Source organism: Pan troglodytes, chromosome 3 (assembly GCF_028858775.2).
Source record: "Pan troglodytes isolate AG18354 chromosome 3, NHGRI_mPanTro3-v2.0_pri, whole genome shotgun sequence".
In the NCBI taxonomy this organism is placed as follows: Eukaryota; Metazoa; Chordata; class Mammalia; order Primates; family Hominidae; genus Pan; species Pan troglodytes.
The window spans coordinates 4,512,722-4,535,309 of NC_072401.2; the positions used below are offsets into that span (position 1 = coordinate 4,512,722).

Here is a 22,588-nt window from a genome sequence, read left to right on the forward strand (position 1 = left end):
TTTTAATTTTAATAAAAAATAAATATTAAAAAAATGTCCTCAGATATTGCTAAATGTCCCCTCAAGGAACAAGGTCCCCAGGTGGAGAACCGATTCTCTAGATGGGACATGTATAGATGATGTTTTCCTTTGTTTTTTAGTATATATGCCTATTTTTTAGTTTTTTCTAAAATAAGTGTACTTTAGTCATATTTTTAAAACTTTGTATTTATTACTGTCCCATTGCCTGCACTGTCTGAAAAAAATACACTCAAATGAAAACATATTCACATTAATACTTACAGTAAGAAAATTAATTTTATTATTATTTTAAAATAGCTATGGAAAAACTATACAAAGTCCTCCCAAATGTCAATATTCCTTAGGCACCTTTGAAATATTTGTAATCTTAATCTTTGGGCTAGGCATCCTAATTGTAATTTCATATCTTAAAGAAGCAATTCTAAATATAGGAAATGCTTCACAAATATGGTTGATTTTTCAGAGTTACTTATAAAAGCAAAAAGTTATAAACACTGTAAAACCAACCATAGGAAACTATGTTAATTAAGGTACATTCACTTGATAGACTATCATACAGCATTAAAATGATATTTATAAAGAATTTATAACAATATGGGGGCAAGGTTTATGCCATATTGTTAAGTGGGAAAATAACTGAATACAAAATCAAATATGTTACGTCATCATTCAAAGGTATAATAATGACAATAAAAAGAATCTCATCAACATGGTTGGAAGAAATACACCAAGATATTAAAAGTAATTGTTAATTGAACAATGGCATCATAGGTGACTTTTTCTCTCTACTTTTCTGAAATATCCAAATTTTTTACAATAAACATGTAAGTATTTACAGTGAAAGAGAGAACAGTGAAATTTCTTTTTAAAAATACTTGAAAATGATCACAAAAATGTGTCAACATTTCAGGTAAGAAATATGTTTTTATATTGGTCTGTACACAAATTTCTATCTAGATGATAAAAATAACTTCAAGAAATTAAACCTATTCAGAAACAATATAAACTCATTGTGATTGTGTCTAAATTCATAGGCTTTGAGAAGGATAAATTTTTAAAGTGTAAATTACTATGCAGGTGGTCAGGAAAAGGTTGTATGGAGTCACGTGATAAATGACACAAAGAAAATGCTTTTTATGAAAAACAAACTGGATAGATTTTTTCCCAAGCCAGAATCACATTCTTCTAAATCATTTAGAAGGAAATAAAATAATTTGGGCTTGATTAGCATTTAACTAACCAAGGACAGATTCCAGCCACCTCATGGATTTTGATCTAACTTGTTTACATTCATCAGGGGTGATGGGCAGTTCCAGCCCACAGGAAGCACAATCTTTGCAGACAAAAGGTGGCCCTTCTCATATTTGTCAGGCAATATTTGCCCAACCTGGCCACTCCTAGTTGGCTCCAATGAACTCTTGTTAGCTCACTCCTAGGTCTCTTGTGGACCCAGACTATATCTTACAATAGACCTCAAAGAGGGAGGCAGCTGCGTGCATTCGATAGAAAATAGAAAAAGGCATGGCCAGGTTGACCACAATTATCCAGGGTTCAAAGCCAAAGACAATCTCCTCCAATCCGTTGTCATACTCAGGTCGACAGCCAAAGGCGGGAGGTATCCAAAGCTGCAAGAGAAGAGAAAATGGCATGTGGTGGGGAGCAGCTTCCAAGCCACCACAGAGGCCCCACTCAAGTCCCAGGCCTCATGGGAGCTGACCCTAATGCACAGGGACTGAGTCACCCCTGACAGAACAATAAGAAGACCTCACGGCATTTCCCATCTCCACAGAAACCACCAAATCCATGTCTGCCATGATCCTGCTCACTTCCTCAACCACCCTTCCCTGCAATCCATCCTGAATGAGCGCTTTCTGAACCCATCCAACTCTTTCCATCCCTACAGCCCTCGCCCAGCCTCGGTTTCCTCATTTGAAAGATGGGAATTCTAACACGTGTCTGAGAGGGCTTAGATGAGAATTAAGTTTGCAAAACTGAAAGCAATGACTTTTGTTTGTGTTGCTCACGGAACCTACACACTGTTCCCTGCTTCTCAGACTCTTTTGTGTCCCAGTTCTCTCCCCCTGTGCCACCTCTTGAGTTGTCAGGCTCCTCACTCCCGCTTCAGGCTGCACCCTTCTTCAGCTTCCTCCACTCCCTGGCTGTGGCAGGCAGCCTCTAGGATGACCCTCAATGATCCCCAGCTCCTGCAGTCACCCCCTTGTGGAGTCCCCACCCCTTGAGTGTGGGATGCACCTAACGACTCAATTCCAACTCACAAAATTTGGCAAAAGACAGAGGAAGTCACTTCTGAAATTAGGTTGCAAAAGGACCTGCTATCCCTCTTGCTCATCTTCTCCTGTAAGACAGGTGGCAGAGCTGCCATGCTGTGAAGCACCCTATGCGGCAAGGGGCCCAGGGAGTACTCCCGTCAACAGCCAGCAAGGAACTCAGACCCTCAGTCCAACAAGCCACAGCTGAATCCTGCCAACAGTCACATGAGTAGATTTGGAAACAAATCCTCTGCCACCTCTCGCAAAGTCAAGCCTTGAAATGAATGCAGCCCCAGCCAACAGTTTCAGCCTGGGAATGGCCCTGTGCAGAGACTCTCAGCTAAAACTGTAGTTGGATTCATAAGTCAGAGAAACTATGAAATCATAAATGTACGTTGTTTTAAGTTGCTGAGTATTGAGGTGGTCTCTTCCATAGCAATAGGTAACTGAGACACATAGCCTTCATTAGTATCCCATACAGAACACTCCCTGGTATATACAGCCGACCTCTGTATCCAGGGACCTGCGTCTGTGGATTGAACCAACCACAGATCAAAAATATTCAAAAAGTAGGCTGGGCACAGTGGCTCACACCTATAATCCCAGAACTTTGGGAGGCCAAGGCAGGTGGATCACCTGAGGTCAGGAGTTCAAGACCAGCCTGGCCAACATGGTGAAACCCCATCTCTACTAAAAATACAAAAAATTAGCCAGGTATGGCGGCATGTGCCTGTAATCCCAGCTACTCAGGGGGCTGAGGCAGGAGAATCCCTTGAACCCGGGAGGCGAAGCTTGCAGTAAGCCAAGATCATGCCACTGCACTCCAGCCTGGGCAAACAGTGAGGCTCTGTCTCAAAAAATAAAAATAAATAAATTCAAAAAATAAAATGGTTGGTTGTGTCTGTACTGAATATGTACAAACTTTCTTCTTGTCATTATTCTCTAAACAATACAGTATAACAACTATTTACATAGCATTTAAATTGTATTAGGTATTCTAAGTAATCTAGAGATGTCTTAAAGTGTATGGGAGGATGGGTAGGTTACATGCAAATATTACCCCATTTTATATAGAGGACTTGAGCATCTGTGCATTTGGTATCCACGACGGGGGCCCTGGAACCAAGACCCCTCTCTTTTACTTTGCTTACTGGCTGCTGTGACCCTTAGGGGCTCTCCTAGCTGTTTGGCGGGTCCCTCCCAGTCTCCTTTGCCATTTCATCCTTTGCTGTGCCTCTTAATGTTGGCCAGCGTCCAGGGATCTTTCCTGGGTCCCTTTCTATTCTCTCTACACATGAGCCCTGGGGCTCTCTCCCAGTCCCTGGTTGTAAATGCCAGCTATAGGCCTATGACTTCCCAGTCTCAATCTCCAGCCTGGACCACTTCCAAGAACCCCAGGCTCATAGTTTCCGGTGGCAACTTGAGTGTCTAAAACACACCTCAAACTCAACCCACCTTCCCCATTTCTCCATCTGCTCAGCTACATCGTCCTCCCAGGTGGTCCATCGAGGCTCCAGGTGTCATCCTTATCTCCCTCCTACTCTCATAACCATGCCCCCCGCCAATCCAGTCCCTCAGCGCATCTCCACTCTGCGCCTCCAAAGCAGTATCTTCAGCCCACCTGTGGCTCTCTCTCTCCACCTGTCCAGCCAGACTTTCTCACCTGGACCATGGCGGTGGCCCCCTGCCTGGTCTCCCAGCTCGCACTAGGGCTCCACTCGGCCACCAGATCTACATTTCATGGAAATCAGATCCTGTCCCTACCTTGATCAAACCCCCAAAGTCTTCCCAAAATATTTAAAATAAAATCTACACTCCCGCATGGGGTGATAAAGCGCTCTGTTAGCTGATTTCTAACCACCCACGCTTCTCCCCACTCACCCCACCCACATGGCACGCAGCCCTTCTTCCTGTTTCTCAAAGCAGAACCGCTCACTCCCACCGGGGGTTTTATACCAGCCATTGTTCCCTCTGCCCTGAACATGCGTGGCCAGCCCCTCCTTGTCTCACCTCACCCTTCAGCGAGGCCTTCCCACTAAGCTGGTCCCTCTGATCTACAGTGGCTGCCCAAGAGCTATTTCCCACATCCTCCTTTTCCACTTCTCTGCTTAACACAGGTACACTATAAGGTGTCTTTCTTGCTCAGCTGATGGTTTTGCCTGCTGTTGCCTGGTTTGTAAGCCCCATAAGAGGAAGACCAGAGATCTTGGTCATTGCTGTACCCTCAACATGCATAGCAGTCCCTGAACCTCTGTAGGTACTCAAGGAACACCTTCCAAAAGAAGGGAGAGAGGAAGGGAGAGGGAGACAGGGAGGAAAAATGAGAAGAAAGGAAGGCAGGAAAATGGGACCTCTTTTCTGAAATCCACATCTTTATGTCTGCTGTTCAGTTGGCTATAAATTCTTGTTACTTATCCTATTGAGAAGTGGCCTATGAACTCTTTCCTTGAATCTAGATGGACTCTGTGACTACATGACTAATAAAATATGGCAGAAATGACACCATGCAGTTTCCAAGCCCAGGCCTTAGGAGACAGGCAGCTTCCAGTTCAATCTTTTGGAGGGTTGGCTCTGGGGCCCTGAACCACCAAGTACGGAGTCCGACCACCCTGAGACGTCATGCTGGAGACCCACCTGTGGGTGCCTCAGTCAAGAGTCCCGGCTGAGCCCAGCCTCCCAGCCACCCCCACCCAAGGCACCAGACCAGACCACGGAACTTCTGCCCAAGGCTTCACCAACTTCACCGGATGCTGTGAGGAACAGAACTGCCTATCCAAGCCCTGCCAGAATTTCTAACCCACAAAGCCATGAGTCACAATAAATCCCATGAGATAAAAACAGTCATGCGTGTTGCTTTTGTCATACATTTGCGGTAGTTCATTGCATGGCAATAGAAAACCAAAATATCTGCCTACTGGGTTCGTCCATTTGGATGCCACAGAGGCACCTGAAACAGAACACGTCCATTACTTAACTCTGGTCCTTCCTTCCACACTGACCTCCACACACTGCTCCCAAGTTGCCCCTCCTCCAGGGTCCTCCATCTCCAACATAGTATCACCATCTCCCCAGGAACTCAAGTGTGAAGGCATGGGTCACACTTGGCACCTGTCACCCTTCGCGAGTTGCAACCTGGAGACCCTGGAGGGTGTTATGATGAGTGAAATAACCCAGTCACAAAAGGACTAATACTACACAAATTCACTTATATGAGGAGTCTAGGAGTCAAATTCCTAGAGACTGAAAGAACGGTGGTTGTCAGGGGCTGGGGAGAATGGGGAGTTCATATTTAATGAGGGCAGGGTTTCAGTTTTGCCAGATGAGAATAACCTGGAAATGGATGGTGTGATGTTTGCACAATGTGAACGTACTTTACTTCACTACACACTTGAAAGTGGGTGCAATGGGAAAGTTTATGTGATGTGTTTTTTGCCACAATTAAAAATATAATAAAATAAGCATGTGTCAGATCCCGTCACTCTCAGTGTAGACCCTTCCATGGTTTTCTGTTGCGTTTAGGATCGAGTCTTGGCTCGCAGGCCCTGTGTGGTCTCCCCTCTGCCCTCTGCTCTGTGCTCCCAGGTCATGTCCAGTGAGCCCTGCCTTGCCTTGCATCCATCCCTTCCCCACACCTGCAGCTCTGCCCTGATAGTCTCTCATCCCAGCCCCATCCACACCCTTCCTTAGTAGAGGCCTTCCCTGACCCATCTCCCACAGCACCCTGCCCTTCCCCATCACCACACCCACCCTCTGTTGTCTCCAGTGCCACAGCTCCTGGAAATTCAACTAATATTTCCATGTCCGTCTCTGAAGTGGAGCCCACCCCACCTGGACATGCACATCAGCACCTGCAGCTGGGGCCTCTGGACTGGCTCCCGATGCTGGAGAAGACAGTTCTTGCTCTCTGCCAGATGCCTTTGGCACCACCTGGGGTCAACCACAAGGTTTCAAAGTGCCACCCCATGAGCCAGCATGGGTATCCTAAGACTCCACCCTGCAATGATTTCCATCCTCTGCTTCAATCCCCCAGAACCCAACCACTGCCTGGGGGCATCACAGGCCAAGCACAGGGAGGAAGAGATGAAGCCCACCCTTCTCCTTGGACTGGGCCCTGGGTCTGGCTTTCGGGTCCTGACAGGCCATCAGTTGCCACTTGATTCTGGTATTTCAGACAGTGCTATCTTTCTTCAAGTGGGTCCAAAAATTTAAGCCAAGTATTTCACCCAGTGGTCAACCAAAAAGGCAACCAGGGAAAAACAACTTTTCAGAACTTAGTTTCAAAAAGATATATTAGGCCAGGAGCGGTGGCTCACACCTGTAATCCCAGCACTTTGGGAGGCCTAGGCAGGCAGCTCACCTGAGGTCAGGAGTTCGAGACCACCCTGACCAACCTAGTGAAACTCTGTCTCTACTAAAAATAGAAAAATTAGCTGGGCATGGTGGTTGCATGTCTGTAGTCCCACCTCCTCGGGAGGCTGAGGCAGGAGAATCACTTGAACCTGGGAGGCAGAGGTTGCAGCGAGCCAAGATCATGCCATTGCACTACAGCCTGGGCAACAGAGCAAGACTCCATCTCAAAATATATGTATATTAATATTAATCACAGGATATGTACAAAAAGCATATGCTTGAGAAAGATTCTAGAACTAGCTCTGACTTTATAAGAATTTGTGTTTTGGAACATGCACCTCAAAAAAATGCAGCCGACTAGTATCTATCTCTCTTGTTAACTCTTTCAATTCTTGGTTCACTGCTGTGCCCCTGACATAGCCCCTGGCATACAGCAGGTGCCTGGCAAATGTCTGTTAGATGGAGAAGAGGGTCTGCCTGCAGCCAAACTCTTCTGGGCCTTCCTCCTTCAGAGCCCCTCCTCGCTGCCTAGCAAACTGAAGGAAGCCGGGTGATCCAAGGTTAGAGTGGACCAGGTTTGCTTGGCAGACACACAGCCATTCTGATTTCAGAAGGGACCTTCCCAACTTTGCATTCTTAGGGTGATATCAAAAGCTGCAGGCCCTGTATGCACCATCTGAAATTCAGGGGAGGAAGCTCAAAAGCCTCTGAGATGCTAGGACAACAGAGAGCAGGCTTGATAACGCAGGCTGGTAGCAGAGAGCTGACTTCACCCAGAGTGATGGGCAGGCACCTCTGTGGACTGGGGCACTCCCCTCCAGCCACCAGTCACCATCACTGCAGAGACTCATACGGTGGCAAAGGCTGCTTCCCCCTCCTCACCAACCCCCACCATCCTTCCTTTATGTGTCTTTAAAAAAATCCCAACTGCACACAATGCTTCTTATTCCTTTTTCTTCTCTCCATCCCTCCATCACTGCCCTGGTTCAAGCTCCTCCCCTTCCTGCCTGGTCTGTTGCAGGGCTTTCTCTCCCAGTCTTTCTGCTTCTGGCCCTATCTGTCTCCATCCTTGCTACACACAGCTACTGGGAGGATCATTCCAAAACACAAATCTGAGAGAGTCCTCCCTTGCCCTCAACATAAAGACTAGACTCTAGCCAGGCCTAGGAAGCCCTGCTCAAGCCAGAGTCCACCTAGCTGGGCCCTCTATCCTATTTCCCATTCTGCTACTCTGCTTAACACATGTGGAATTTATGCCAAACTACTTGGTGCTCCCAAAACATGCCATGGTGTCTTTTGCCTCTGTGTCTTCACATATTGTGTACCACTGCCTGAAATGCTTCTCTCTGCCTTGATAACCTGGTGAACTTCCAATCATTCCTTGCTGATGCAGACAGATAGGTGAGTGACTGTACACCTTCCTCTCCCTGCTACCTTCCATCAGAGAGGCTGGAAAGCAAACCATCCACTTCCCCAGCCTCCCTTGCAGTGAGGGGTGCCCACGTGAGAGACACTGCCTGGCACCAGCCCTTCCCCGCTGCTTTCTGTCTTGAACCCAGATGTGATGCCTGGTGCAGCTGCAGCCATCTCATGACCATGCGGCAACAAGCACCACACCACCCAAGTGACAAGATGAACAGTGCCTGGATGCCTGATGACATGGTTCAGCTGCCAGGCCAACCCCAAGCAGCCAACCTCTGGAATTCTCATGAGATAATTAAACATTGTTAAGACTGAAGACACTGCGAATCAAATTGCCTATCACTTGCAACCAAAAGCACTCCCGATTGACACTGGGCCTCATGTCAAGCACTCACTACTCACTGAAGTCCTTCTGGATCCCTGCTCCTAGTACACATTGCACAAACCCATCTCAGCACTTGTCCTGCTCACTGTATTAGATTTTCTCATTGTCTCCCTCCCCCATTACACTGAGACCTTTTAGAGGAAAGAGACTGAGTCTTTCCACTTTAATCTTTAGTACCCTGCCCAGCCCCTAGCACACAGCAAGTCTTCAGTAGGTAGATTTGTAGAATATAGGTCTATTTTCCAGCCTTATATTGTAATTTTGTACTTACAGTATTTTTATTACAAGCTGCCTCCATTCCTTATTTTAAAAAGGCAAGAGAAACCTAGATGTCCATCAGTAATGGACCGGATAAAGAAAATGTATTATGGCCGGGTACAGTGGTTCACATCTGTAATCCCAGCACTTTGGGAGGCTGAGGCAGGAGGATTGTTTGAGCCCAGGAGTTCAAGACAAGCCTGGGCAGCACAGTGAGAACCTATCTCTACAAAAAAAAAAGTTTTGGCCAGGCGTGGGAGCTCACACCTGTAATCCTAGCATTTTGGGAGGCCAAGGTAGGTGGATCACTTGAGGTCAGGAGTTCGAAACCAGCCTGGCCAACATGGTGAAACCCCCATCTCTACTAAAAATATTTTCAAAAATTAGCCAAGTGTGGTGGCAGGCGCCTGTAATCCCAGCTACTCTGGAGGCTGAGGCAGGAGAATCACTTCAACTCGGGAGGCAGAGGTTGCAGTGAGCCAAGATCGCACCATTGCACTGTAGCCTAGGCAACAAGAGTGAAACTCTGTCTCAAAAAAAAAAAGTTTTTTAAATTAGCCAGGTGTGGTGGCACATGCCTGTGGTCCCAGGTACTCAGGAGGCTGAGATGGGAGGATTGCTTGAGCCCAGGAGGTCAAAGCTGCAGTGAGCTGTGATCATGCCACTGCACTCCAGCCTGGGCAACAGGGCGCGACCCTGTCTCAAAAAATAAATAAATAGAAAATGTGTAGCTCTACACCATGGAATATTATGCAGCCTTAAAAAAAGAATGAAATCACATTATTTGCAGCAACCTGGATAGAACTGGGGGCCTTATCCTAAGTGAATTAACACACGAACAAAAAACCAAATACCACATGTCCTCTCTTATAAGTTGGAGCTTAACATTGGGTACTCATGAACACAAATATATGAACAACAGACACTACCAGGGACTACTAGGGGGAGAGGTCAGAAGCGGGGTGCAGGTTGAAAAACTACCTATCGGGTACTATGCTCATTACCTGGGTGATGGGATCATTTGTGCACCAAACCTCAGCAACACGCAATTTACCCATGTAACAAATCTGCATGTGTACCCCTTGAACCGAAAATGAAAGTTTAAAGTAAAATTAAAAGAATAAGAATAACTTGGTGCAGATTACCGAAATATTGCAGAGGAACAAGAAGGCTGCAATATTCCTCAGGACTTTTCTCTTGGCGTTGCCCTGTAAGAAACGGGGAAGGCGGACTGGGCTTGGGCTCCCTCCCCAGCTGCTCTCCTCCTGCTTCTCCTCCTCCTTGTCATGGCTTTCTCTCATGCACACATTTCCATTGGCTGCTGGTGGCATGTCCTTGCCCTGGGGAGCCTCATCTCTGGCCACACCTCCACTCTTGGGGCAGGAAGAAGCAAGGGGCATGGTGTTGCCATTGCAGACTGTGACCACCCGAAGGGTTTGGATGTCCTCAGAGAGTTTTTCAGGCTCTCGGTGAATGGATTCAAAGATGAAGAGGTTCTGGATGTACTTCTCCACGATCGCCAGGATGGAGTAGGGCAGGTTGTACCAGGTGTAGCGGGGGTGGTCCTCAGCACAGAGGATGGCCAAGATTGAGCCCCAGGAGATAAGCCAGGAGCCCGAGGCAGTGCCCACCAAGAGGTCCGAGTCCAGTTTGCGGGCCGGATTTTTGGACTCATCCAGTGACTTCTCGTCTATCCTGTAAATCCGGATTCCAGCCAGCCCCGCAGCCCCCATAAGCATCAGCAGGGTGATGGCATACAGGTAGAACATGATGAGTGCCGACTCGCTCTTGGTCTTGGAGCGCCCAATATGAATCAGGTACACCACCACCACAGCAATGGTGGCGGCCAGCACGGTCAGGCCCAGGACTGCGCCCACCATGACCCCATCAGACTTGAACTGCATCTTCTGGTGCTGATGGCTGTCAACTTTGCGCCCGATGTTCTTCCACAGGACGTAGAGCATTGTGGAGGCCAGGATCTGATACTCTATGTTGAAGGGGTAGAGGTAGTAGATCCCGTGGGAGATGGCAGTGCACAGAGTTGGGGGCGTGCAGTTACACTGCGGCGTGTGGTCATCTAAAACTAGGGGAGACAGGTAGATCACACAGGAGGGCGATTAGCAGGTGCAAGGGGGAACAGAAAAGCACAGAAAACTGTTTCCACCGTGGATTCAGGCTTGGGTCTTCCCACTGGATTATGAGCTTTAACATGTCATAGCTTATTATCATGTTTAATATCATGGCTAAGTTGATAGCCCTGAGTATCCCCAAAGCATATTCATTACCTAAATCACATTTATTTGGTGAGTTGCCAAAGAGGATAGAGAAGATGACTCTATTGTTGTAAAAAATAGATATGTAGATGATAGATAGATAGACGGATACACACACACAGACAGATGGAAAAAATCTGGAAGGACACAAACTAAAATGTCAACAATGGTTATCTCTGGGTGAAAAAATGACAGATGATTTTTGATCTCTTCTAGATTTTGCTTCCCTGTATTTTCTAAGTTTTCTCTGTGAAGATGATTTACATGTGTGATTTTTCAACATTATTTTTAAAAAATACTTTCTGGAGAAAATGCCCCTTTTAATTAGCAAAAGATGTGCCTCTTAAGACTCCAGTGCAAGCAAGCATGCAGGAGACAGGCGCCGTCCGATATCGGTGCGGGGAAAGTAAACGGGCACCACCTTCTGGAAGAGAAGCTGGCTGCGGTATGGAGGGCCCTCTCATCACAGGAGGGCAGATGCTGCAAGTAAATGATGAAACACGTCACCAAAGCCCTAAAGGCGATGCAGTCTCTGACCCATAATTCTGTTCTTTCCATTCTACCCTTCTACTCAAAGGGACAAATAAAAAAATGTAATCAAAGAGTCAGGTAAGGCCAGGAGTGGTGACTCAGCCCTGTAATCCCAGCACTTTGGGAGGCCAAAGCAGGTGGATCACTTGAGGTCAGGAGTTCGAGACCAGCCTGGCCAACATGGCGAAACCTCGTCTCTATTAAAACTACAAAAATTAGCCAGGTGTGGTGGCAAGCCTGTAATACCAGCTACTTGGGAGGCTGAGGAAGGAGAATCACTTGAACCTAGGAGGCAGAGGTTGCAGTGAGCTGAGATCGTGCCACTGCACTCCAGCCTAGGCGACAGAGCGAGACTCAGTCTCAAAATATAATTTTAAAAAAAGTCAGGTAAAATTGTGTGTGTGTGTGTGTGTGTGTGTATGTGTGAGAGAGACAGAGAGAGAGAGAGAGAGGAACAGCTCAATGTCCAACAATTTAGAAATTGTTAAGTAAATTTTAGTGTATCACAACAATGAGATACTAAACAGCCACTGCACATTATAATTAAGATGTGCTTTATGGTTTTGGGTATTTTGGGGGTTTTTTTTGTTTTGTGTTTTGTTTGTTTTGAGACAGAGCCTCCTTCTGTTGCCCAGGTTGGAGTGCTGTGGCAAAATCTTGGCTCACTGCAACCTCAGACTTCTGTGCTCAAGCATCCTCCTACTTCAGCCTGCTGAGTAGCTGGGACCACAGGCCCGTGCCACCACGCCCGGCTAATTTTTACATTTTTTGTAGAGACAGGGTTCCGCCACGTTGGCTAGGCTGGTCTTGAACTCCTGAGCTCATGAGATCCGCCTGCCTCAGCCTCCCAAAATTCTGGGATTAAAAGCATGAGCCACCGCACCCGGCCAGGATGTGTTTTAATATTAAGAAAGTAATCTCGTTTCAAGGAAAATGGAAAAAAGTAAGAACAAACTGTGTATCTATTTTTTAATGCAAGTCACGACCCAGTACCAGGCTGTAAAATCAGGTAGCAACCAACTTTTTTGTAGCAGAAATAATTTTCAGTGGACTAGAATAGGACAGAATGGAGTGGAGTCAACTACAATAAAATTTGGAAGCGTCTCTGATATAGTAAAACTAAGTATTATTTCATCAAGCATACACACATAGGTACATGCATGTTTGGATTACAATGTAAAATCTGTCTCTTATTGAAGGTTGCAATAAAAAAAGATCAAATATATAGTATAAAATCAACTATAAGTAAATGGCACACTACAAAAAAATAACCAAATGTTCACAGCATTTACTGCATTTCTGGGTAAGTGTTGTGGATTTTTTTGCTTCACACTTTGTCATTGTTTTAGTTTATGATATGTATATATTACTTATAAAATCTGAGAAAAGCAGCTGGGCGTGGTGGCTCACGCCTGTAATCCCAGCACTTTGGAAGGCTGAGGCGGGTGGATCACAAGGTCAGGAGACTGAGACCATCCTGGCTCACACGGTAAAACCCTGTCTCTACTAAAAATACAAAAAATTAGCCGGGCGTGGTGGCAGGTGCCTGTAGTCCCAGCTACTCGGGAGGCTGATGCAGGAGAACAGTGTGACACCCGGGAGGCAGAGCTTGCAGTGATCCGAGACCATGCCACTGCACTCCAGCCTGGGCGACGAGCGAGACTCCGTCTAAAAAAAAAAAAAAAAATCTGAGAAAAACTATATCGTAGCATTAAGTTTACTGTCACAGAACACTATGAAATTTTCTTTTTCTTTTTTTTTTTCTTTTTTATATAGGGTCTCCCTCTGTTGCCCAGGCTGGAGTGCAGTGGCACAAACACAGCTCACTGCAGCCTTGACTTCTTGGGCTCAAGTGATCCTCCTGCGTCAGTCTCCCATGTAGCTATAGGTGGGACCACAAGCCCATGCCAGCATGCCTGGCTTTTTTTTTTTTTTTTTTTTTTTTTTTTTCAGAGCTGGGGTCTCCCTTTGTTGCCCAGGCTGGTCTCAAATTCCTAGGCTGAAGCAATGCTCCAGCCTCGGAATTACAAAGTGCTCAGATTACAGGCATGAGTCACTGCCCCCGATAATAATCTTCAATTCATGCAGGGCTTCCCTAGCACTTACAATTCAATATGGTGTTATGCAGAAGACAAGGGAAGAAATCAGGAGGAAAAGTTCAGAGTAACAGAATGTTAGAGCTGACAGAGTCCTTTTTTAGAAAATTAATCCAACCTCATCTTTCACAGAGGGCCTTGAAGCCAGATTGTTAGGATTCAAATCATGGCTCGATCACGTGTTCACTGTGTTACCCTGGGCTAACTTCTCCGTGGCTTGATGGCTTCATCCATATAATGAGGTTAATATTGTCTACCTGAGGCCAGGCGCAGTGGCTCATGCCTGTAATCCCAACACTTTGGGAGGCCAAGGCAGGTGGATCACAAGGCCAAGAGTTCGAGACCAGCTTGGCCAACATAGTGAAACCCCGTCTGTACTAAAAATATAAAAATTAGCCAGGTGTGGTGGCACGCGCCTGTAGTCCCAGCTACTCAAGAAGCTGAGGCAGGAGAATCACTTGAACTTGGGAGGCAGAGGTTGCAGTGAGCCGAGGTCACGCCACTGTACTCCAGCTTAGGCAACAGAGTGAGACTCTGTCTCAAAATAAATAAATAAAATAGAATAAATATATATATATATACACACACACACACACACACATACACACACACATATATAGCCTACCAGAGAGATTGATACCAAGGAGGACATGAGGCCCAAACACCAAGAGTGGCTGCTGGTTGGGGGTGGTGACTTCGTTGTCTCCACCCCACTGATGATGAAACAGGTTCAAAGTGGCTCTCCAGGACAGCCTGGGTTTACAAAACTGCCACAGACTTGCTGCATGTTAAAGCCGGAAGGGATCTTTGCAAGTGCATGATTTGGATACCCTCACTTTACAAATGAGAAAAGGGAGGCTCAGAGAGATTAAATGTCTTCTAAAGGTCACACAGCTTGTACATGATGGGAACAAACCTGAGACACCCAGTTCCCTGCCCCACATTCCCCTCAGCCTGAATGTTCTCATATAGAAGTGACATATTGTAAATGCTAAAGGATTTTAGATGAAAATATAAAGATTAACCCAACAGGCTTTCAAATAGGAACAAGGTGGAACAGACATGAGCTAGAATTATAAGCCAATACAGTTAAATTAAAACTTTAAATGAACTACAGCCTATTAACCACAACCTACCATTAGACTCCTATGAATTTTTAAAAGCCATACTTTTACTAGAAAGAACTGGTAATAGAGGTTTAATTAAAAACACAAGCAGAGGCAACCATCAATCTTCTGTAGTTGAAAACAAAGACATTTATTTCTGCCGCAAACTGGACCATGAGAAATGGCCATCAGAATAATCACCGTGGGTCTTACAAGTCCCTGAGTCATGGAAGAAACCTTTAATTATGCTCAGTACACATCACTTATGAGAGATTCAGGTTTTGGAAGATTTTCAAAAACAGGGGGCTGTCTGGCTGATGCTGAGTTGGGTGGCCCTGCAGTTCTTTGGAACCTGCACTCCATCTCTGAACACTGTGGACTCTGCAGGTTTCCAAGACATTCCAACATTGCAGAAGGGCCACTCACCTCTCTCACCACTCACCTGTTGTTATGTTCCCAAAACCCAGAGTGATGAGCCGTTCCTTGTGCTCATTGAGTTGGTGCTTTGACTCATTGAGGACGCCGTTGGCCCACAGAAGCAGGTTGGTGAACACCGAGTGGATCACCCCAAACCTGAAAAACACAAGGACTCAGTTCTCAAGCAGCCCTGGGAGAGCCTCAGGCACCATGGGGTGAGACAGACGTGTGCACACAAATACATGGCTCCTTCTCAGCCATGATTCTGGTTTCACCTGGCAGTTCAGGCTCTGGGTGGGCCCCCTGCCTGGCTGGGTGGGGCAGATCCATAGAACCTTCCAAAACCACAGAATCTTGGCATTCAGCCTTAGTCTTGAACTTGCCAGTACTCAACTCAATGCCTATAGGACATCAAAGAAGCTGGGTCTTGGAAGCAGAGCTAGAGGGATGAAAATTTACTAAAAGCAGACAACCCACCCCACCACACCCCAAATCTTTTTCCCAGAAAGGAAGAGGAGAGGAGAGAACAATGAGGGAAAGATGAAAGAGTACCACTGGAAATCTGGAGAGCAGGTCCACCCTTACTGCTGATTGGCCAACCCCAACCATCATCCACACCCTCTGCCATGCCGCCTACTTCTAAGGACACTGAAACAAGCCAGAGACTACTTGGCAGCTAGGCATGGCCATTCTGGCCAGTGAGATATGAGCTTTAGTCTAATGGGCACTACAGAAAAGCTTTTGCTTTCCTGACAAAAGAAACAAGAATAAGAAAAGTCTGCTATGGTCCCTTTCTCCTTTTTATCTAGCCTTGAATGTGGACATGAAGGCTGGAGTTGTGGTGGCCATCTTATGACCATGAGACAGCCAGCTTGGGCTACAGCTGCAGCCCACTGAGGATGGCAGAGTGGAAATCTAGAAAAAGCCTGCTCGGTAATGACATTGTTGAGCTGCGGGAGATCCAGATAGACTCAAGAATGAGCCCACGGTCATATATGGAGTAAGCAGCCACATGGGGGTTTGCAGAGTCGGTAAGGAGCAGAGGTCTTCCAGTCTGACTCCAGAGCCCTGCCCTTGGCTCTTTGCCATGCTGCCTCCTAAGGCAGAAGATACAAAAGAGAACTAAGTGGAAGGTCGACACTGGACTCTGGGTAGCAGGCGAGAGATCCATGGGGAATGCGGTCCCCATAGGGTCACTGATTTCTTCAAATACTCCAAAGTCTTCCTACACCTGCAGGCTTAAGATGTATTCACATTGGTAGCTTTCAGGGTACTTAACAATGTGCCTCACAGGTAGCACGTGCAGCAAACACTGGTGATTTGAGAGAGTTATTCTTTAAAACTTTCTATGGAATTGATCACTCCTAAATTGGAGAGCAGAGGCCCACAGGAAGCATGATTCTGGTTTCACCTGGCAGCTCAGGCTTTGGGTGGGTCCCCTGCCTGGCTGGGTGGGGCAGATCCATGGAACCTTCCAAAACCACAGAATCTTGGCATTCAGCCTTAGTCTTGAACTTGCCAGTACTCAACTCAATACCTATAGGACATCAAAGAAGCTGGGTCTTGGAAGCAGAGCTAGAGGGATGAAAATTTATTAAAAGCAGACAACCAGAGAACCCTCGTCCATGATCTGCCCATGGGGAAAATGGTGCAACCGCATCCTCAACCTTGACCCTGCCTCTCCTCTCGGTTTTAACCTCAGCTGATCTCTCTGGGTCTCTCTCGGGAAACTGCAGGCAAAACCTTGCCTCATTTGAATCCTGGCTTCCTTTGGCATAATGTCCAAGCACAATTGGAGAAGGAAACAGAATCCCAGGGTGTCTGAGTCAGGTGTTTGCCCATCTGTTTGCCCCTTGCGCTTGCCCAGTTGCTGTAGATCATGGCCAGCCTTCCCCGAGGTGTCTGGGAAGCATTATATAGAGCCTTTGACAAACGCAGACAATGCCGTTTGCCTCATACCGGCTGGCTTTTCTTTTACTCATAATGCACACAGCTCCCCTTTCTTCTCTCATTTTTCCTGGTCCAAATGGCCCTGTGCAGTCCCAGGCCCACTGAACTCAAGGAGGTAGCACTGTTGCCACGCATGACTCTAAACTGTTCTGCCACGCAAGCTCCCTGCAAGCTGGCAGCCTCCTGTTGGCTTGATGTGGAAATGGTCCACAAACCAAGGGCAGACGTCATTTTCTCATGCCAGGCTGCCTTTCTCATCACTGGATTTGACAATCCCAGACTACAATAAAGGGAAGGCTCTCATGAGCCATTTCTAATCTCAGTGTATGTTTCCTTCATCTGTGTGTGTGTGTGTGTGTGTGTGTGTGTGTGTGTGTGTGTGCATGGTGCTTTCTTTCTTTTTTTTTTTTCTTTTTGAGATGGAATCTCGCTCTGTTGCCCAGGCTGGAGTGCAGTGGCGCGATCTCGGCTCACTGCAACCTCTGCCTCCCAGGTTCAAGGATTCTTCTGCCTGAGCCTCCGGAGTAGCTGGGACTACAGGCGCCCACCACCACACACAGCTAATTTTTTTTGTATTTTTAGTAGAGACGGGGTTTCACCACATTGGCCAGGCTGGTCTCAAACTCCTGACTTCGTGATCCACCCACCTGGGCCTCCCAAAGTGCTGGGATTACAGGCGTGAGCCACCGCGCCCAGTCCTACATGGTGCTTTCTTACATGGTAACAACACCTTGCAGTTAGGAGATTCACTCCATTACCCTGTCGATTCTTTCCTTCCATCCTCACCATCCCCTGGGAGGGTGGTGGGTGGACCTAGTAACAGATCCTACACTTGCTGAGTGCCTGTTACACGGTGCTTTACATCAATTCCTTCATTCGGTCCTTGAGGCAGTCTATGTTATTTTCTCTGAAAGAAACAAATAGATTCTTCTCTACAATACTGAAGATTATCAAGTGGCAGAAGGTTAAAAATGCGGGGGACATTGCCTCTCCCTGCGCCTGCCTGAAGGCAGGATGGCGATTCACAAAAACAAAAGATCTTGCTACCTCCCCTTCCTTTCCTGCGTACAGAAAGAGATGTGAGTTTTGTTCTTACTGGGGACAGCTCTGGGCTCTTACCAGCTCAGAAAGGAGGCCAGCAGAGATAAGAAAATCTGGGAGCAAACTTAGCTTTGTTTTGTCTTTATAGGATTTATGGCTCTTTGTTAAAATACTGTCTAAGCAAGGCCCCTAAACCACTGCCTTAAGAGAAATATGTTAGAACTGAAGTCCCTCCCACGTGATGGGCACACAGCAAGTGTCAATAAACTCCTGCTAGTTTTTCTCTTGTTAATCTGACCTTTGTTTTCAGGACAGCACCTCAACTGAGAACTTATGAGGGTTAAAAAAAGAAATTACATTTTCTTCCCTTCATCTCCATTTTATAGATGAGGAAACTGAGGGTCATAAGGGAAAAGTGTCTAAGATGCAGATTCAGCTTCAAAATTCAAGCCCACCCCATGCTACTTCTGGACCTGTCCCATGGAGAAGCCAAAAGCAGTGACCCTCTTCTCTCAGCCACAAGTGAGAGCTTAGCTTTCAGGACTGAGGGGAGAGTTGGTCTGTTTTTATAACCAAAGCAAGATGGCAGTGATGAGTTTTGAAAATTCTAAATGAATGCCAAATTCAACATATAAAGCAATTACCCACAATTTTTACCTTTCCAGTGTTTTGAAAGACTGGATAATATCCTTTGCATGCCCCCAAAGAAAATATACCTAGATGGAAATAAAGAAAGAAAAGAAAAATCGGTGAGACACTCATCTTTACACTTGCAAACTTGAGAAGCTATAAAACTCAAAGAAAATGTATGATAAAATGCTGGGACATCGGTGACCTCCTACTCCATCTTAGGTGGCAGTGCCACTCCTCAATGGGGACAATGATCCAGGAGTACTGTGCAGAAAAATAAAGTGAGGCCTCTTGGTTCAGGAAGAAATGGTGCTGCAATTGATTAAGGATGTCTTCTGTGATATGGGGGTGATTGATTGAGGATGTCTGCTGTGGGACAGGGTATGGAAGTAGTAGCCTGCTTGACATTAATCCTATAACTGGTTTATATCACATGTTAGTTTTCATCTAAGAAATATTCACTGTACAGTTACTCTGTGCCAGTGGCCAGAAAGGAAATGTTGAGAGCTTTAAATAAATAATGAAATTGATTTGGGCTGGTCTTTTGTTTCACTCTATTACATATGCTAGGCAGTCCCCTGGTTATGCAGTCACTAGCAGCATACGGGGAAGGGACTGAAATCATGGGTGCTATATAGTATCAGACCTGTGAAAATCCTGACTTCCTCACTGAATAGCCCACGGCCTTGGGCAAGTCAGGGAACCTTGCTGAATCTGTTTTCCCACAGGAACTTACCCTAGAGGATGTTGTGAGCAATTAAATGAAATGATCCATGTCAATCACTTAGACTAGCACCTGAAGAAGCGTGTATGTTTTCAATAAATATTCTCCACTGTTAACTCACTAATTTACTGAAATTGTCTGAGCTCCTCCTATATACTAGGCATTATTTGGGCTTCTAAAATGTTTTGGGCTTCATTTTAGAGATAAACACATATTGAGCACCTATAGCATGCCAAACACTGGTAGGCATTTTATAAATTTGTCTCATTTAATCTTTATTCTCTAGTTAAGAGTTATAAAAATAAAATCAGACAGTAAAATATAAAATACACTTACACATATCACCTCTTTCACATTCTTTTACCTAAGATTTACTGTCTTACTCAGGAATACACATTCAGAGCATTAACTGTCTTGAAACAACCAATAATAAAAACAGACAGCAGTGACTCCTTGTTAAAGCATTCAGCCCAATAATAGGGAAACAGTTAAGTAAATTAGCAATTATCAATGATTTGAAATTAGACAGCCATTTAATTGATGCTTTTTATAAAAACTACCTACCAACATTGAAAACTTTTTTTAGTGAAAAACTTGTAATAGAAAATTCTACACCCACAAACTTTGAGAAGACTGTACACTTTAAGTACGAGGAATGGAGGAAATACATAAAAACAATAGCAAATGCTGATTTCAGTTGATTTCCTTACAGGTGCATTTTTATTATCTTTCCCATTTTTTCTCAGTAATGTTACATTATATTTTTTAAATAAATGCTTTTTGCTTTTTTTTTCAGAATTATCATACGGTCCAGCAATACCACTTCTGGGTATATATATATATATATCCAAAAGAAGTGAAAGGAAGTTCTCACAAAGATATTTGTCCACCCATGTTCATAGCAGCATTATTCACAATAGCCAAGAGGTAGAAGCAACTGAAGTGCCCACTGATGGATGAGTGGATGATCAAAATGTAATATAAACCAAAAAGTACCTGATACAGGTCTCAATCAATTTAGAAGTTTATTTTGCCAAGATTAAGGACACGCATCTGGGAGACAGGTCTGTGCCTTTCATTACAGATGATTTTGAGGGCTTCAATATTTTAAAGAGAAAGGGCAAATACTGGGAAACAAGGAAGAAATTTTTTTATAAAGGTATGGGTAGATAAGAGGCAAATGATTGCATTCTTTTGAGTCTTTGATCAGCGGTTCACATGTGAGAGGGGGTAGAGGAATAGTTGCTTATGCATCCGTCTAGCTCAGTGAACCTGCATTCCTACTAAGATAAAAAAACGTCGGGCACAGGAAGACATCAGGTATGCATTTGTCTCAGGTGAGCAGAGGGATGACTTTGAGCTCTGTCCTTTATCCTGTACCTGTGAGGATCAGCTATCCATTTACATTGTGAGGGTGAAATTCAACACAGCTATTTTAGGGTAAAGATCTTGGAGCCCACAAGGAATTTCCTAGTGGACAAATTGTGAGGGAGGTTTGTAGCTTTTTAAAACCTTTAAAATCTCTGTAGCAATCTTTTTTAGGAATAGAATGGGAGGCAGGTTTGCCTGACACAGTTCCCAGCTTGACTTTTCCCTTTGGCTTAGTGATTTTGGGGCCCCAAGATTTATTTTCGTTTCACAGTGGTATAGACATACAATGGAATTTTACTCAACCTTAAAAAGGAAGAAAATTCTGATACATGCTACATCATGGATGACCCTTGAGAACGTTATGCTGTGAGAAATAAGCCAGACACAAGAAGACCAATACTGTATGATTCAATTTGTATGAGGCATCTAGAATATTCAAACTCATAAAGACAGAAAGTAGAACAGAGTTTGCCAAAAGCCGGAGGAGGAGGAAATAGAGAGTTGTTTAGTGGGCTCAGAGTTTCAGTTTTGCAAGATGAAAAAGGTCCTCAGATTGGTTGTACAACAAGTGAATGTACTTAACATTACTGAAACGTACGCTTAAAATAACTAAGATGGTAAATGTTATGTGATTGTCAACCTAAAAAAAAAGACACTAGAAAAAATTATTGCTAAATATGTTGGATTTACTTGGAAATAGAAATAAGAATTACAATCCAGAACGCATGGAATGGCAAGCCACCAGCGCATTCGGTGAGGGAAGGGTAAGGAGGAGCTCTTATTAGAAAAGAGAAATTTACATAATCCACTGAGAAAAAGAGTTCATCGTTTCTAGAGGCTCAAAGCCAGAGTTGTCATCAGTTCATTGGTGGAGATGCCAGTGCTGGGCAAGTGTACTTCCAAGAGCATCTTACCTGCTTTACTGCCGTCCTAAAGAATGTCTAGTAATGTCTAGCCTCATCAAAGCAGGAGATGCATGAAGGGTTTTTAGAAAGTCCTTGGAAACACTTTGTATCTCAGACACGTAGGCAGGAGTCCCCTCTCCTTGGTGCTTGCCCAGGCCTATTTTGCCTGGGTCTGACAAAAGCAATTTCATCCTGATATCTACAGGTTTGGCAGTATTTGCCACAATTTTAAAATAAATACTCTGTTTTTTAGAACAGTGCCTAATTGTTATATATATATATATATATATATATATACACATATATATACTTTTTTCCATTCTCCAGTCATCTAATGTAGCAAAAGCACATGGTAAGTGTCCAACAGGTATAGAATGATTAATTCATTGACTTGCCTGGCCAATAAAATGCCTTAAATTAGAAAGCTAGGATCTCCAACCCACCAACTAAGAGGGATATTTTGAAAATTCACATCTGTCCCAGTCATTCTTCTGCCTAAAGCCTTCAGTGGCTCCCCACTGCCCTCAAGGTGAAGCCCAAGCCCCTAGGTGGTGGTCAGCCTTGACCAAGAATTTGCTGCACACCTAGCCCTCTGCCAAGTGCTTTCCATACATCTGTGCCTTTAATCTCTACAACGAGCCTATGAAATAGGTACTGTGATTGTCCCCACCTTGCAAGTAAGACCCACACGGCCCAGAGAAGTTAAGTAATTTGCCTGAAGTCACACAGCTGTGGTAGGAGCCAGAGTCATGCAATCTGACCAGAGTGCAAGCTTACAAGCCCTACACCAAACAGGGATCCAGCCTGTGCCCACACATCGCCCCCCTACCCTACCCCA

The 22,588-nt window shown here is 45.2% G+C and overlaps 1 protein-coding gene across 1 annotated transcript in view; it reads right to left on the bottom strand.

The window, feature by feature from the left end:
* Positions 1-281: 281 nt before the first annotated feature.
* Positions 282-22,588, bottom strand: part of OTOP1 (otopetrin 1) — a 39,431-nt gene continuing 17,124 nt past the window's right edge. The window contains exons 3-6 of the mRNA XM_526509.6: positions 18,778-18,836; positions 15,155-15,285; positions 9,852-10,789; positions 282-1,646 (exon numbers count right to left, since the gene is read on the bottom strand). Of these exons, the coding sequence (XP_526509.2) occupies positions 1,476-1,646; positions 9,852-10,789; positions 15,155-15,285; positions 18,778-18,836 (1,299 nt within the window). The 3' untranslated portion in view covers positions 282-1,475. The remainder of the gene's footprint in view (positions 1,647-9,851; positions 10,790-15,154; positions 15,286-18,777; positions 18,837-22,588) is intronic.